Below are 14461 nucleotides of genomic sequence, written 5' to 3'. Positions count from 1 at the left end.
AATACATTGGACTGAACCATAAGGAGTATGTCCAACTTCAACAAAGCGGCAAGAACTAAATGAAATCCACCTTTGATCACATACTAGCATAAAGGCTGGTTTGGTATTGCTGTGCTTTGAAAAAAAAAACTGTTTCTGCTGTGTTGTGAGAATAAGCAGCTGTGAAATAAAGCAGCAGAGTGTTTGGTAAACTTTTTTGTAAAAGTGCTTTTGAAAAAAAAGAAAAAAAAAAACAGTATTATAGTGTTTGGTAAACTTTTATGTAAAACAGATGTGAAAAAAAACCGGTTTTTCAAAACTGGGTTTTGCAGCTTCTTGTTTTTGGCTTTTTTTCATCCAAAACTGTGAAAAAAAACTGAAGCTGAATGTTTACCAAACACAAAAACAGCTCCCAGCTTTTTTTTATATCAGTTTTTTTTCAGAATCATCTCATACCAAACCAGATATAAGCTATATACACAGTCCAATGGCTTGGTCACAGTTCAAGCGATCTCAACCACATTGAAAGAGCTGCAGCTTCCTTTTGTTTCAGTGATCATGTCATATTCTGTGTTGGCTTGATGTTTTATTAGCTCCAAACAGCTTTGTACGTAGTTCAATAATATCAAACAATCTTAGACTAGCAGCCAGTTTCGAGTGAAAAAGAAAGATAACGGATTCAAATCAAGTTGTCCGTCATCAAGTCAAAAAGAAAATAAGCTTCATGAGCACGATAGCAGCACATCAGTTTTAATATATAACCCATTAAAATAAGACAGAAGAAAGAAATATCAAATCAAGTGCAACTTTTGGAATCCACAATCACCATAAACAGCCCCAGACACCGAGGAAGACATAATCAACAAGAAATATATCAAACAGATGGATAAATCCTTTGCATTTAAGAGACGGATTTACAGAGAAAGATAAAGAAATAGAAAGAAGAGGGGAGAGAAGGAAGAGGCAATGAGAAAGAAGGTGGCAGAGAAGGAAGGCGGGAGAGAAGGAAGAGGCAAAGAGAAAGAAGGTGGGAGATAAGGAAGGCGGCAGGGAAGAAAAAAAAAAAAAAAAGAAGAAAGAGAAAGGACATGAGAGAAGGATGAGACGGCAGGGGAAAAAAAAAAAAAAAAAACCTAAAGAAAAAGATTTTAAAATTTTCAAAGTTAACTAAAAATTCTTTAATAACATTATTTAATGGTTAGGACAAAGCCTTAAGCCTGGCAAACGGGTCGTGTTTGTCGTGTTCGTGTCGTTTTCGTGTAACACATGTTATCTTAACAGATCGTGTCGTGTCACACGCTTTATCTTAACAAGCCCTTAACAGGTTGGGTCACTTTACCCAACCGGTAAAGTGACCCAACCCGTTATGACCTGTTAAGAAAAATATTTTTTTTTCCTTAAATTTGCACATACTACACATTGCCACATAAATATTACTTCAAAATATTAAAACACATTTGTCGTTTAAGTACTACATCTACACTCGAAAATAAGAGTCTAATAAATAAATATTCATACACTACTAATCTATTACAAAATATTAAAGGGAATTGTTATTGGCACTCCAAATTTCTCATTCTACACTCCAAACTTTCTATATTTAGAAAGAAAAATACAATTATGAGGAGTGTAGAATGAGATTTTTGGAGTGTCAATAACACTTCTCATATTAAATGTGCAAGGATATGCAAAATGAAAGAGTTTTTGTTTTCAAGGTTGTGCCTTTCTCAAAAGTTTAAACATTGTCAATGGAACTCAAAGCTTGCATGTTATTTTTTTTTATAAAATCCTCAATTTTCATCGATCATCATGACATAAGATTTTGTGGTACCACTAGTGTAAATATTTTAAATTGAAGATCGAATTCATTCATTGTATTCATATATGGTCAAGAAGTGTAACTGTAGAAAAATCATCAAAATCGGAATTAAAATAACTGTTAAATCATGATTTTTCGTTGATAACCGTAGAAAAGTTTTGTCCCGTTACTTGATCTCTTAATTTTTTTTTTTTTTTTTTTTTTTTACGATTTTTGGCGTATGCGATCTTGAAGCATATACAAACAAGTTTGACAGTTGGATCGTTAAAATTGGTTTTGCAGAATGCGTATCCTATCAAAACGATAGATTCACTAACACTTAGAGTTTATTTATACTTTTATTAAGTATAATATAAGATTTTTGTGGTTTCCGCTAGTGTAAATATTTTAAATTGAAGATCAAATTCATTCATTGTATTCATATAGGGTCAAGGAGTAGCTATAAAAAATCATCAAAATCAGAATTAAAATAATCGTTAAATCGTGATTTTTCTTTGATAACTATACAAAAGTTTTGTCCCATTACTTGATCATAGAATCTTTTTTTTTTTTTTTTTTTTTTTTGCGATTTTTGGTGTATGCAATCTTGAAGTATATACAAATAAGTTTGACAGTTGGATCGTTGAAATTAGTTTCGTAGAATGCGTATCCCATCAAAATGATAGATTCACTAACACTTAGAGTTTATTTATACTTTCATTAAGTATAACATAAGATTTTGTGGTATCCACTAGTGTAAATATTTTAAATTAAAGATCGAATTCATTTATTGTATTCATATAGGGTCAAGGAGTGTATCTGTTAAAAATCATCAAAATCGGAGTTAAAATAACTGTTAAATCGTGATTTTTTGTTGATAACCGTTGAAAAGTTTTGTCCCGTTACTTGATCTCTAAATGTTTGTTTTTCGCAATTTTTGGCGTATGCGATCTCGAAATATATACAAACATGTTTGACTATTGGATTGTTGAAACTAGTTTTGTAGAATGCATATCCCATCAAAACAATAAATTCACTAACACTTGAGAGTTTATTCATACTTTCATTAAGTATAACATAAGATTTTGTGGTATCCACTAGTGTAAATATTTTAAATTGAAGATCAAGTTCATTCATTGTATTCATATAGAGTCAAGGAATGTAGCTGTAAAAAAATTATCAAAATCGGAGTTAAAATAACCTTTAAATCATGATTTTTCGTTGATAACCGTCGAAAAGTTTTGTCCCGTTACTTGATCTCTGAATGTTTATTTTTTACGATTTTTAGTTTATGAATCTCGAAGCATATACAAACAAGTTTGACGATTGGATCGTTGAAATTAGTTTCGTAGAATGCGTATCCCATAAAAACAATAGATTCATTAACATTTAAAAAGTTTATTCGTACCTTCATTACGTATAACATAAATTTTTTTTGTATCCACTAGTGTAAATATTTTAAATTGAAGATCGAGTTCATTCATTGTATTCACATAGGGTCAAGGGGTGTAGCTATAAAACATTATCAAAATCAGAGTTAAAATAACCGTTAAATTTTGATTTTTTGTTGATGACCGTCGAAAAATTTTGTCCCGTTACTTGATTTCTGAAAGTTTGTTTTCTGCAATTTTTGACATATGCGATATTGAAGTATATACAAACATGTTTGACGGTTGGATTGTTGAAACTAGTTTCGTAGAATGTGTATCCCATCAAAACAACAGATTCACCAACACTTAAGAGTTTATCCAAACTTTCATTAAGTATAACATAAGATTTTGTGGTATCTATTAGTGTAAATATTTTAAATTGAAGATCGAATTCATTCATTGTATTCATATAGGGTCAAGGAGTGTGTCTGTAAAAAATCAATAAGATCGGAGTTAAAATAACCGTTAAATCGTGATTTTTCGTTGATAACCGTCGAAAAGTTTTATCTCGTTACTTGATCTGTGAATATTCGTTTTTTGCAATTTTCGGCGTATGCGATCTCGAAGTATATACAAACATGTTTGACAATTGGATTGTTGAAACTAGTTTCGTAAAATGCGTATCCCATCAAAACAATAGATTTATTAACACTTAAGAATTTATTCATACTTTCATTAAGTATAACATAAGATTTTGTGGTATCCACTAGTGTAAATATTTTAAATTGAAGATCAAGTTCATTCATTGTATTCATATAGAATCAAGTAGTGTAACTGTAAAAAATCATCAAATTCGGAGTTAAAATAACCTTTAAATCGTGATTTTTCGTTGATAACCGTCGAAAACTTTTGTTCCGTTACTTGATCTCTGAATGTTTGTTTTTTGTGATTTTTTGCTGATGCGATATTGAAGTATATTCAAACTTGATACAAACAAATTTGACGGTTGGATCGTTAAAATTAGTTTTGTAGAATTCGTATTTCATCAAGTTCAATGGTATATATATTTTTATTAAGTAGATTTAAATTTATTTATTTTGTACGTATAACACTTAAGGAATTGAATGATATGTATATTTAAGCCGATCCAATGGTCATCAATTTTTAATATTTAATTTAACATATATATATATATATAATTATTATAGTTTTTAGGGGTATAAAATTGTTAAATTAATATATATATATATAATTATTATAATATTTTTTTAGGGGTTATAAAATTATAAAATTAATATTTGTTTATCGTGTATCGTATTACTCACGTATATACCTGAACTAACCCATTATCTTAACAGATGTTTATCAGATTACCCGATAACAACCCAATTCGTTATCATGTTCACTCGAACACCTATTAATTTCGTGTTGGATTATAAGATCATGTTAGGAATTACCAGGCCTATAAAGCCTAACACTAAATTAGTTCAATTAAAATGACTCGAGTAATAAGTTTACTATTTTACCCCTAACAGCAAATGAACATATGCCGTCGCTGCCCCCTCTTACCTCTGCTGCATTCCTCCATTAATAAAAAAGGACAGTTGATTTTCTGACCCACATTACTCACACATGTCTCTCTCATATCATTATAGTCATGATATGACCGAATATATTTGTCAAAAATGCTATTCATATGTATATATTTTTTAAACTAAATAAATAAAAGAAGTTTTAACGAAACGCTTATATTACTGTTTATTTTAACAAAAAATTACATTTTTACACTAAAAAAATAATCCTAATACTATTCACTTTATCATTTATTTTGTCTTTATCATTAAAACTCAAAGTTTTCAAGTTATTTTCATTAGTTTTCCTATCAATAAATAATTGTGACTAATTTGAAATTGTTGGATATAATTTTTTTGGGAAGTGTTATTGTCACTCCAAAAATCTTATTCTACTCTCCTCACAAGTATATTTTTCTTTTTTAATATAGAAGTTTGGAGTGTAGAATGAGATTTTTTTAGTGCTAATAACAATTTCTATTTTTTTACGACAAATTACAAATGGAGCTCAGAAAGGTTGCATATGGTATCACTGTTTTTGACACACCCCGACCCAAAAAGTCCACTTGGACCTTGAATCGAGCTGTGCTGGCCGACACCTGGAAGGTGACGAAGCAATAAAATGTGATAGTGTATAAAAAGTGAATAAATTTGAATCTAAAAGTGTCTAAGTACCAGAGTGCGCTACGAGTGGGAGCAAACCCATTTCACACGCGATGTCAGAGCATAAGTAAGGTACAGTAGTGTGGGTAAGAATCATACCCTGAAAAGTAGCCACCAAAACTAAGATTAGCTATATATCCTCGTGGATACGAACTCAGCAGTTAAAACCTGAAGGGGTACAAAACAGAAAGTGTGAGTAAGCAGTAAAACCAAGCTTCCCAAAACTATTACCTTTCTAACAGCAATAACCCCTCACTGTAATTCCTTTATCGTTTTCTATAGGACAATACAACATATATACATATATCCAAACCATACTCAGAAATGACCAAAACCACGGTTTGCCATCAACTCCACCATACATTAATAAGTAGGCCAAATGAACTTAATCAATACAAAGTGATATATCAGTCAGAGTCATCTAAAATGACATGTATGACTTATCCATATCTCGTCAATCATGGCTAGCATATAAGTCGGAGTCACCTATAGTGACATGTACGACTTATCCATATCTCATCAATCCTTGCTAGCATATAAGTCGGAGTCACCTATAGTGACATGTACGACTTATCCATATCACATCAATCATGGCTAGCATATAAGTCGGAATCACCTATAGTGACCTGTACGACTTATCCATATCTCATCAATCATGGCTAGCCAATAGCTCAATAAGTATACCTGCACACGAGTCGGAACCACCTAAAGTGGTCTGTACGATAGGACTGGGTGTAAATAAATAAACTCAAGTGCTACGATAACGTGAAGACTGTGCGAATAATCACGGGTCACCTACGAGTCGGAACCACCTAAAGTGGTCTGTACGATAGGACTGTGCACCTACCTTGGATCCAAGGTGAGCATAAAGTGCGGGAGGTGAACATCACATGAATGACTGTGCCCTGGCCACGGGCGGGAGCACTAACACCGGGGTGCAGGTTTATGAGCTCTCAATGCATCTCAATATAACATGTGCAACTCATGGCAACCAGTACGACAATATCGAAGTTGCCTAACACATAACTGTAGTCATGCTATAACTCAAGTGGTGGCATCAGCCATCGCTTTGCCGATTTATCGGAAAATCGAAAAGGGTGGCCGGAGCACTATTGATTTTCGTCAACTTTCGTGGCGTCAAACCGCCACACACCATGGTTAATCAAGGTGGTTCTTGGATGGGTTTTGTAGAGGGGAATGAGAGCTTCAAGATGGTGGTGGTGGCATCGAAAAACTCCACCGGAGTTGGCCGGAATCGGCCTTGGAAAATGGGAACTCGTGGTGGGTGCGGGTGGATGGGAAGCCACTTCCTTTGCCCTTTTTTTTTTATTTTTTATTTTTTATTTTTTTATTCTTTCTTTCTTCCATTTCTGATTGGGCTTCACCCCACAAAGTAGAGATTTAATTTAAATAAACACTAAACCTTGAATGACCAATTTCGAACGTCCGTAACTATACCGTTATAATCCGGACTCGCAAACGGCTTTTGCCTATACGTTCGTACCAATGAGTACTACGAGGATATGCTAAAAGAATAAGTCCCACATCTCTCAAGTCGATGGTCAACGGAAGTCAAAGTCCTTACCTCTAGGGCAATTTCGTAAATTCAGGCTTTTAAAATAAAATAAAAACGTAAAATTTGGAACGGGTTGTCACAATCTACCCACCTTAAGAAAATTTCGTCCTCGAAATTTAAAATCATCAGTCCAATGTAGAATACTCAAAATTAAAGAGATATATGTATGTAAATACATACACTAGGAAGACATCAAATTATAGCGACTACATAAAAGATGATGACATTCCATCATGATCGGAGTGTAGTGACTCTTCTTTCATGCCTCCAATTCCTACTTTCCTTTTTTTTTTTTTTTTTTTTTTCTTTCATAAACATGTTCAAAACGTAACGCACTTCGAAATTAAGCATGTAATATTTTTGGGTCAAGCCCAAACAACAATTAACGAATTAAATAAGTAAATACAAATATTAACGTAGAATAATCTACTTGTTTACTTGCTTAACAACCCAATGAATAAGTTATTAATATTACGGTCTGCACCCCACAAAACCGACAATTCACTGTTGTCTTGATAAGCAAGTAACAATTCCCGAGGGTGCAATATTACCATCTTGCCCCTCAATGGGAAATACACATACCAGCCTCGATCGTACTCATTCACTACCTTCTGAGGCAACATCGTCAATAACATAAATTTTCTACATCATAATCTCAATCAAATATTTGTTCGCAATAATCTGTTGTAAATCACAAGCTGCACATACAATATTTGTATTATATTTCGAAGGATACCATACTTCTAAACAGGAATGTAACCGTAGTTACTCATAATTCTAACAAAAGTATGCGTCCATTAAATATGCGCTGTGCGTAAAATCTCCATACATCAACTCCAATGATACCATAGTTAACCCGAAATTGTAACTGTGGTTACAAGTGACTAGAATGGAGATAAGGATATACTGCAACCATGCTACTGGTGCGACAAACAAGATGCAACTCGTCCACAAAGGTCTGAGTAACTCATTTCAAACTAATCGTTAATCTAGGGGTAAAAATGCAATACTGAACAACTTCTAATACTCAAAACCTTCATAACGACTTCCAAAGGCTTGGAAGTGAAACATGTAACACGATGAAATATAAATTCACCAAGATGATAATCTTGTCAGGTTTCTGTTTGCTGAATTTGTATAGAAGTCTAGGAGTAGTTTTCTCAAAAAGTCATCGTCCTCTGGACGCAATTAGAAAATTGTAGTTGCCCAAGGAAGTTTGAACTCTATATCCTCAATATCCCCACAACATTAATCAAAAACGGGGTGCATCTAGAGTGAGGATTCATTTAGAACACATCAAAGGGGCCTCGAATTTATCTCTTCCCTACTTTTACATTTGATCACGTCACAAAGAGAACTTCTAGATCACATCACCCAAAGAGGTTGACTACATCCCACTTCTATCTTAGTGGTCTTCACAAGTGTCTTGTTGTTGAAATTTCAACACCCATTTTAAAGAAATAACTATTGCCAATATTTCAATTTCTAGAGCAAGAAGAATATTGTCTTCTACTTAAGTAAACAACCACCAATTGGAACATCATATAAGCATATCATTGGTTTAGCATCACGATTAATGAATTTCACATTCTCTACATATACAACATATCTCGAACTGAGCATATACAAAGATACTTCCTAACTCCATTCATACAAAATGATTAAAATCATTTGAACCATTTCTTGATAGATTAAAGGTAACTCTCTATATCGATACTCATATTTCCCAACTAAATAGAATAGGACAGGCTGGAAGTGTGCGAGAATAGATACACAATAGTGCACTCATAGATGCTAATTTAATTCTACTATTGCCTCTGACAGAAGTAGCAACATGATGACTACCTTTGCAACGATATTTTTTCTTGAGTTACAGAACTGCCCAGGGGTTGCTAAGGCCGCCTAGCCTAATATGTTTTAATCATTGTTGGGCCTTACTTTTCATTAAAAAAGGATTGAGCTTGTTTTCACATTAAATAAATAAATGAAAATTTATTTCCCAATTTTAAAAGAACTATCAGCCAACTTTAAAATCTCTAACTCTAACCCTAGCCAACATAAACTATGCGCTATCGCACTTCTTCTTCTCTGCAATTGCAGATTTTACAGGGCTCCCTCTCTCCCTCTGTCTCTTCCTCTCTTGTCAAATGTTTTAGGTTGACTCCTATTCTACGCACGTAGAGAAGGGAAAAGAAGTAGCAACATGATGACTACCTTTGCAACGATATTTTTTCTTGAGTTACAGAACTGCCCAGGGGTTGCTAAGGCCGCCTAGCCGTCCTAGGAGGCTGTCAAGGCGCTGCCTAATAGTCTAGTCGAATTGTTGAATGATTTTGGTGAATTCATGGCAGTCAACCGCCGTTGAGCGCCTAGGTCAATTTTTAGAACACTGAAGATGACAGAGAGTCTATAGAGAGTCCCACTTTTTGGAGTCTCTTTAGCATTTCTCTTATAATTTTTGGAAAGAATTAATTTTTGGGTACAAATTTCTATAAAGATATTTTTTGGAGAGTGCTATCCATGCGCATATTTCTATTTCTCACACACCCCTCTCAATTTCCCACCATTGGATCAAATGAATTGAAGAAGATTAATCACAAAAAATTAACAAGGGTTTGTGAGAGGTAAAATGAGTGTGTGAATAACACTACTTTTTTTTGTTTTTTTTAAAAAAAAAAAAAAATCCCAAAGTAGCTTGGATTCGGTAAGTGGGATGAATTTTTACATGTTATTATATTTAGGAAGTGCTATATTCATACTCATTTTCACTTTCTACACGCCCTTACTAATTTTTTGTTATTAATTTTCTTTAACTCATTCGATTCAACGGCCGAAAATTGAGAAGAATGTATAAAAAATACGAATAAGTGTGTAGATAACACTACCTTATACTTGTAGCGTTGAAGGACGTAACCATTTGCTTGCCAAGTTTGCTTTGTTTTATAAGAAAACTAATGAAAAAGGGCTTGAAAACTTTGAGTTTTAACGATAAGGACAAAATAAAAGGTAAAATGAATAGTACTAGGTTTGACTTTTTAGTGTAAAAATATGGTTTTCATTAAAGTGAACAGTACCGTGAGCTTTTCGTTAAAATTCCTTTGTTTTATAGTGTTGAAGGACGTAACCATGTGCTTTTCAAATTTTCTTTGTTAGTTTAAATAGTATCATATATTCCAATGTGTTGTAAAATCGACGATGTGTGTACAATGGAATAAATAAAACAAGACACAAAATTTACGAGGTTCCTCTATAGTCAGTGTAACTGGAGTACGTCCTCGGGCAGCAGTAGTGCTTTCATTATAATTTTGAATAATAAGAATACAAAGATAACTCTATTTATTCTCTCCTCTCCTCTTCCTCTCTTTCTCTTCCCTCGTCTCTTTTTCTCTGTGCTCTGTCTACATTGATAGTAGTCGGAGTGCTCTATTTATAGAGCAACTCCGTATTATTACATTTTGAATAATTACACCACACCTTTAACAAATGATCTCCACATATCAATATTCTGCCAAGGTTTTCAATAATGTGGCAATGTTTTCAATGCTATGACAAGGTCTTCAATATTGTGGGCATTCATTACCCACTAGTATTTTCAACACAATGTCGGTTTTCGAGTAAAAATAAAACAAAAAACATTCAAATGTTGAGGTTTTCAATAATGTGGCAATGTTTTCAATGCTATGACAAGATCTTCAATATTGTGGGCATTCATTACCCACTAGTATTTTCAACACAATGTCGGTTTTCGAGTAAAAATAAAACAAAAAACATTCAAATGTTGGTGGGCTGATAAGTTTTGACTATGCTTTCTTGCTTAAGTTCCTGCCCTCGTCGTGTACCCGCAGGAATCCCACGATTCTAAAAGTCCTCGCAACTTTTGAGAGCGCAAAATATAGCCATACATAATTTTCATAAAAGGTGGACTGGACAACATACACGTTGATTTATTGCTAAATATGGTTGATATTTTAACTTGCAAAATATACGGGTGGTGCCGGTGGCACACTCAAGACTTGTGAGGACTTTTGGAATCGTGGGTTCGAAACCCAATGGTAAATAATTGATTACCAGGCTTTTTTAAAACAAAAAAAATGGAGGTTTCAGGTTTGAAACCCGTTGCTGGTGTAGAAGCCAGATTTGTGGCTAAAGGAATGCTGAAATTCCTCTGTGAGTTTTCCCGACTCTCAAAAGAGATGAATAACCATAGCTTGCCACCAGTTTTTCTTATTTTTAAAATTAAAAAAAAAACATTGTTGAAAATGAAGAACTGGTCTTTGATTATCAAACTAATTGGATACTCTTATAGACCTATTACATTACTCTTATAGACTCATCATTCCATCTCAGAAACTTCATTTTGAAATTGATTAGTTTAGTACTTAACTATATTGTATAATAATTAGATAGCTAATTTCTCAAAAAAAAAAAAAAAACCAAAAAACAAAAGAACAAAACAAAAATACTACTTTATTCTTGTAGACCGGTCATTTCAATGTTTTTTTTTTTATTTTTTTTTATTTTTTATCTCGATAAGTATGAGAAGGTTGGCCACCAACACCAAATTAATTAGTGATTCCTAAAGCTTACTTCTGGATTTGGACCCCATCTGCATCTTTTTTATGATGATCCTAAGAATAAATCTTATCCAATAATCATTCATTTTGCGGTAATAAATTATTTTAAATTATTTATTTAAAATTAAACAAAAATAATATCACAAACAAACTGACCGCATGATATACGATAAACGATAAATAGATAAAATATGAAGATGCGCACAAATAGCATATGGAGAAAATCCTCGTCCCTTACTTCTCACCACAAAATATAGCCATACATAACTTTCAGAAACGGTGGGCTGGACAACAAACACGTTTAATACGGATTTGGAACACGACAAAGTTGATGACATACGTCCCAGCTTCTTAGCGTCTAGCTAGCTCTATTAAATGGAACCATTTCCTTCGTTTATCATCACAAAAGTTTCATCTCGATCGACTTACTCATAATTCTTTTTACTCATCCTCTTCTGATATACATAATATTCTCTGAGTCTTTGAAATTTGAAGATATGGCTCCAGTTGCTGCTCAAACCATGGATGTAAAGAGCATCAAATCGGTTGCGGAATCACCCGCTCTCAGCTCCGTTCCTTCTGCTTATGACTTCAACATAAACCCCAATGATGAAGCAGATCCAAACGATCCTGAATTTGCAATCCCCATAGTTGATATGTCTCTTCTCACCTCGGGATCTCCTGATCAACGGTCCAAAATAATCCATGACCTCGTCAAAATTTGCAAAGAATGGGGCTTCTTCATTGTAAGTAGTTTAACTAAGTGCTAACTACTTCAGTTATTTATAGGAGAAATATTTGAGTGACGGTTGCTAGTGTTTTAGAGTTACTTATAGCAATTTGATAAAGAAAACAACAAAATTGATGTTTTCGTCACATTTTCAATAAAACATTTATATTATCTCTCTAATAAAGATGAGATCCACATGCGCATCTATTAGAGAGGTGGGATAAATGTGGTATGAATGTAGCATTACTCGAAAAAAAAAAACCAAGCTAATTAATCATGGTCACGATGTATTCATTGCAGGCAATTAACCATGGTGTCCCAGAGAGTCTAATGAAGGGGATGATTGACGCATGCCATGGATTTTTCAGCCTCCCAGACGAAGAGAAGGAGGAGTTTAAATCCGGAAATGATGTGCTGGAGATGTTCAAGTACGGAACAAGCTACAATCTTGCATTAGACAAAGTCCTTCTCTGGAGGGACTTCTTCAAGGTGAGAGTACATCCCGAGTTCTACTCCCTCTACAAACCGGCTTGCTTCAGTGAGGTTTCAATGGAGTTCAGCAAGAGAACAAGAGAAGTAGCATTGGAGATAACACGCGCAATCTCCGAAAGTTTGGGACTGGAGCCCAACTACATACATGATGCGATGAACATGGATCGCGGCCTACAAATGCTCGCCGCCAACTACTATCCGCCTTGCCCTCAGCCAGAACATGCAATTGGTATACCACATCACACTGATCATGGCCTTGTCACCCTCCTCATCCAGAATGAGATGAATGGCCTCCAAGTTGAACATAACGGCAAGTGGCTCACCGTCAATGGCCCTGCCAACGGTTTCTTTGTCAACCTCGCTGACCAAATGCAAATTCTTACTAATGGCAAATACAAGAGTGTGATGCATCGGGCAACTGTGAACAACAAAGCTACGAGGATATCTATTGCCATACCACATGGACCATCTGTTGGTACACTTATCGCACCGGCACCGGAGTTATTGGAAAAAGAAGGTCAAGCTCCGAAATATATTGGAATGAATTATAAGGAGTATATCCAGCTTCAACAGAGCGGCAAGAACTACATGAAATCCACCTTTGATCACATACTAGCGTGACTGAGCTTTATACACAGTCCCATGGCATGGTCACACTTCAAACGATCTCAACCATATTGAAAGATCTGCAGCTTCCCTTTGATTTCTTTTTCTTCGAACTGTTTTTAGTCTAAATTTCTCTTCTTTTGTTTCAATGATCATGTCATATCGGTGTTGGCTTGATGTGTTATTAGCACCAAACAGCCTTGTAGTTCAATAATATCAAACATCACAGACTAGCAGCCAGTTTCGATTGAAACCATTTCCTTACCAGTTTTGCTTTGTTTTATAGTGTTGAATAGGCCTGGCAATTTCTAACACGACCCGATAACCCAACACGACAGAACACGAAATTAACAGGTGTTCGAGTCGACACGATAACGAATCGGGTCGTTATCAGGTAACCCGATAAGCACTTGTTAAGATAACGGGTTGTTCGGATATACACGTGGGTAACACGATACACGAAAAACAGAATATTAATTTAATAATTTTATAACCCTACAAAAATACTATAATAATTATATATATATATTAATTTAACAATTTTATACCCCTAAAAACTATAATATATATATATATATTAAATTAACTATAATAATTATAATAATTATATATACTATAATAATTATACCCCCAAAATATTAACTATAATAATTATATATATATATATATATATATATATATTAAATTTTAAATTAAATTTTATACCCCTAAAAACTGTAATAATTAATATGCATCATGCCACTTTTTGAAGAAAAAGGGAGGGAAAAATGAAAATTATAAAAAAAGCTGAAAAGGAAACAAAAAAGAGAGGGAAAGATGGGATCTAGTGGTATTTTCAATTTTTCTTGCTACTAGTAGGGTGGGTTTTTCCACCGTGGTCTCTCAAGTGTGCACTTATTATTGTTAGGATAAGATCCAACAACTGTGTTCCTGACACATGTACGTCATTTACCTCTCTCTCTCCTTTTTTTCTTGAGAAATTTTTCATTGTAACAGGAACACAAATAGTACACCATGTGTTTTAATAGAAGTGGTGAGAATTTTTATTTTTTTAAGTTATTAACCTTTTATTACACATATCCCACTATTTTTATAATGACAC

General features: G+C 33.9%; 1 protein-coding gene across 1 annotated transcript; it reads left to right on the top strand.

Annotated features, from left to right (window-relative positions):
• The first annotated feature begins 11861 nt into the window (after nt 1-11861).
• Nucleotides 11862-13592, top strand: LOC137716179 (2-oxoglutarate-dependent dioxygenase 19). Its single transcript, XM_068455588.2, has 2 exons — nt 11862-12277; nt 12562-13592. Exons 1-2 carry the CDS (start codon nt 12029-12031, stop codon nt 13372-13374), a joined length of 1062 nt encoding a protein of 353 aa, XP_068311689.2. The 5' UTR covers nt 11862-12028; the 3' UTR covers nt 13375-13592.
• The last annotated feature ends 869 nt before the right edge of the window (nt 13593-14461 follow it).

The sequence above is a fragment of the Pyrus communis genome, chromosome 3 (assembly GCF_041283825.1).
Source record: "Pyrus communis isolate YQ-2024b chromosome 3, ASM4128382v1, whole genome shotgun sequence".
NCBI lineage: Eukaryota > Viridiplantae > Streptophyta > Magnoliopsida > Rosales > Rosaceae > Pyrus > Pyrus communis.
Note: the sequence above shows the minus strand (reverse complement) of the source record. Positions and strands in the feature narration are given on the sequence as shown.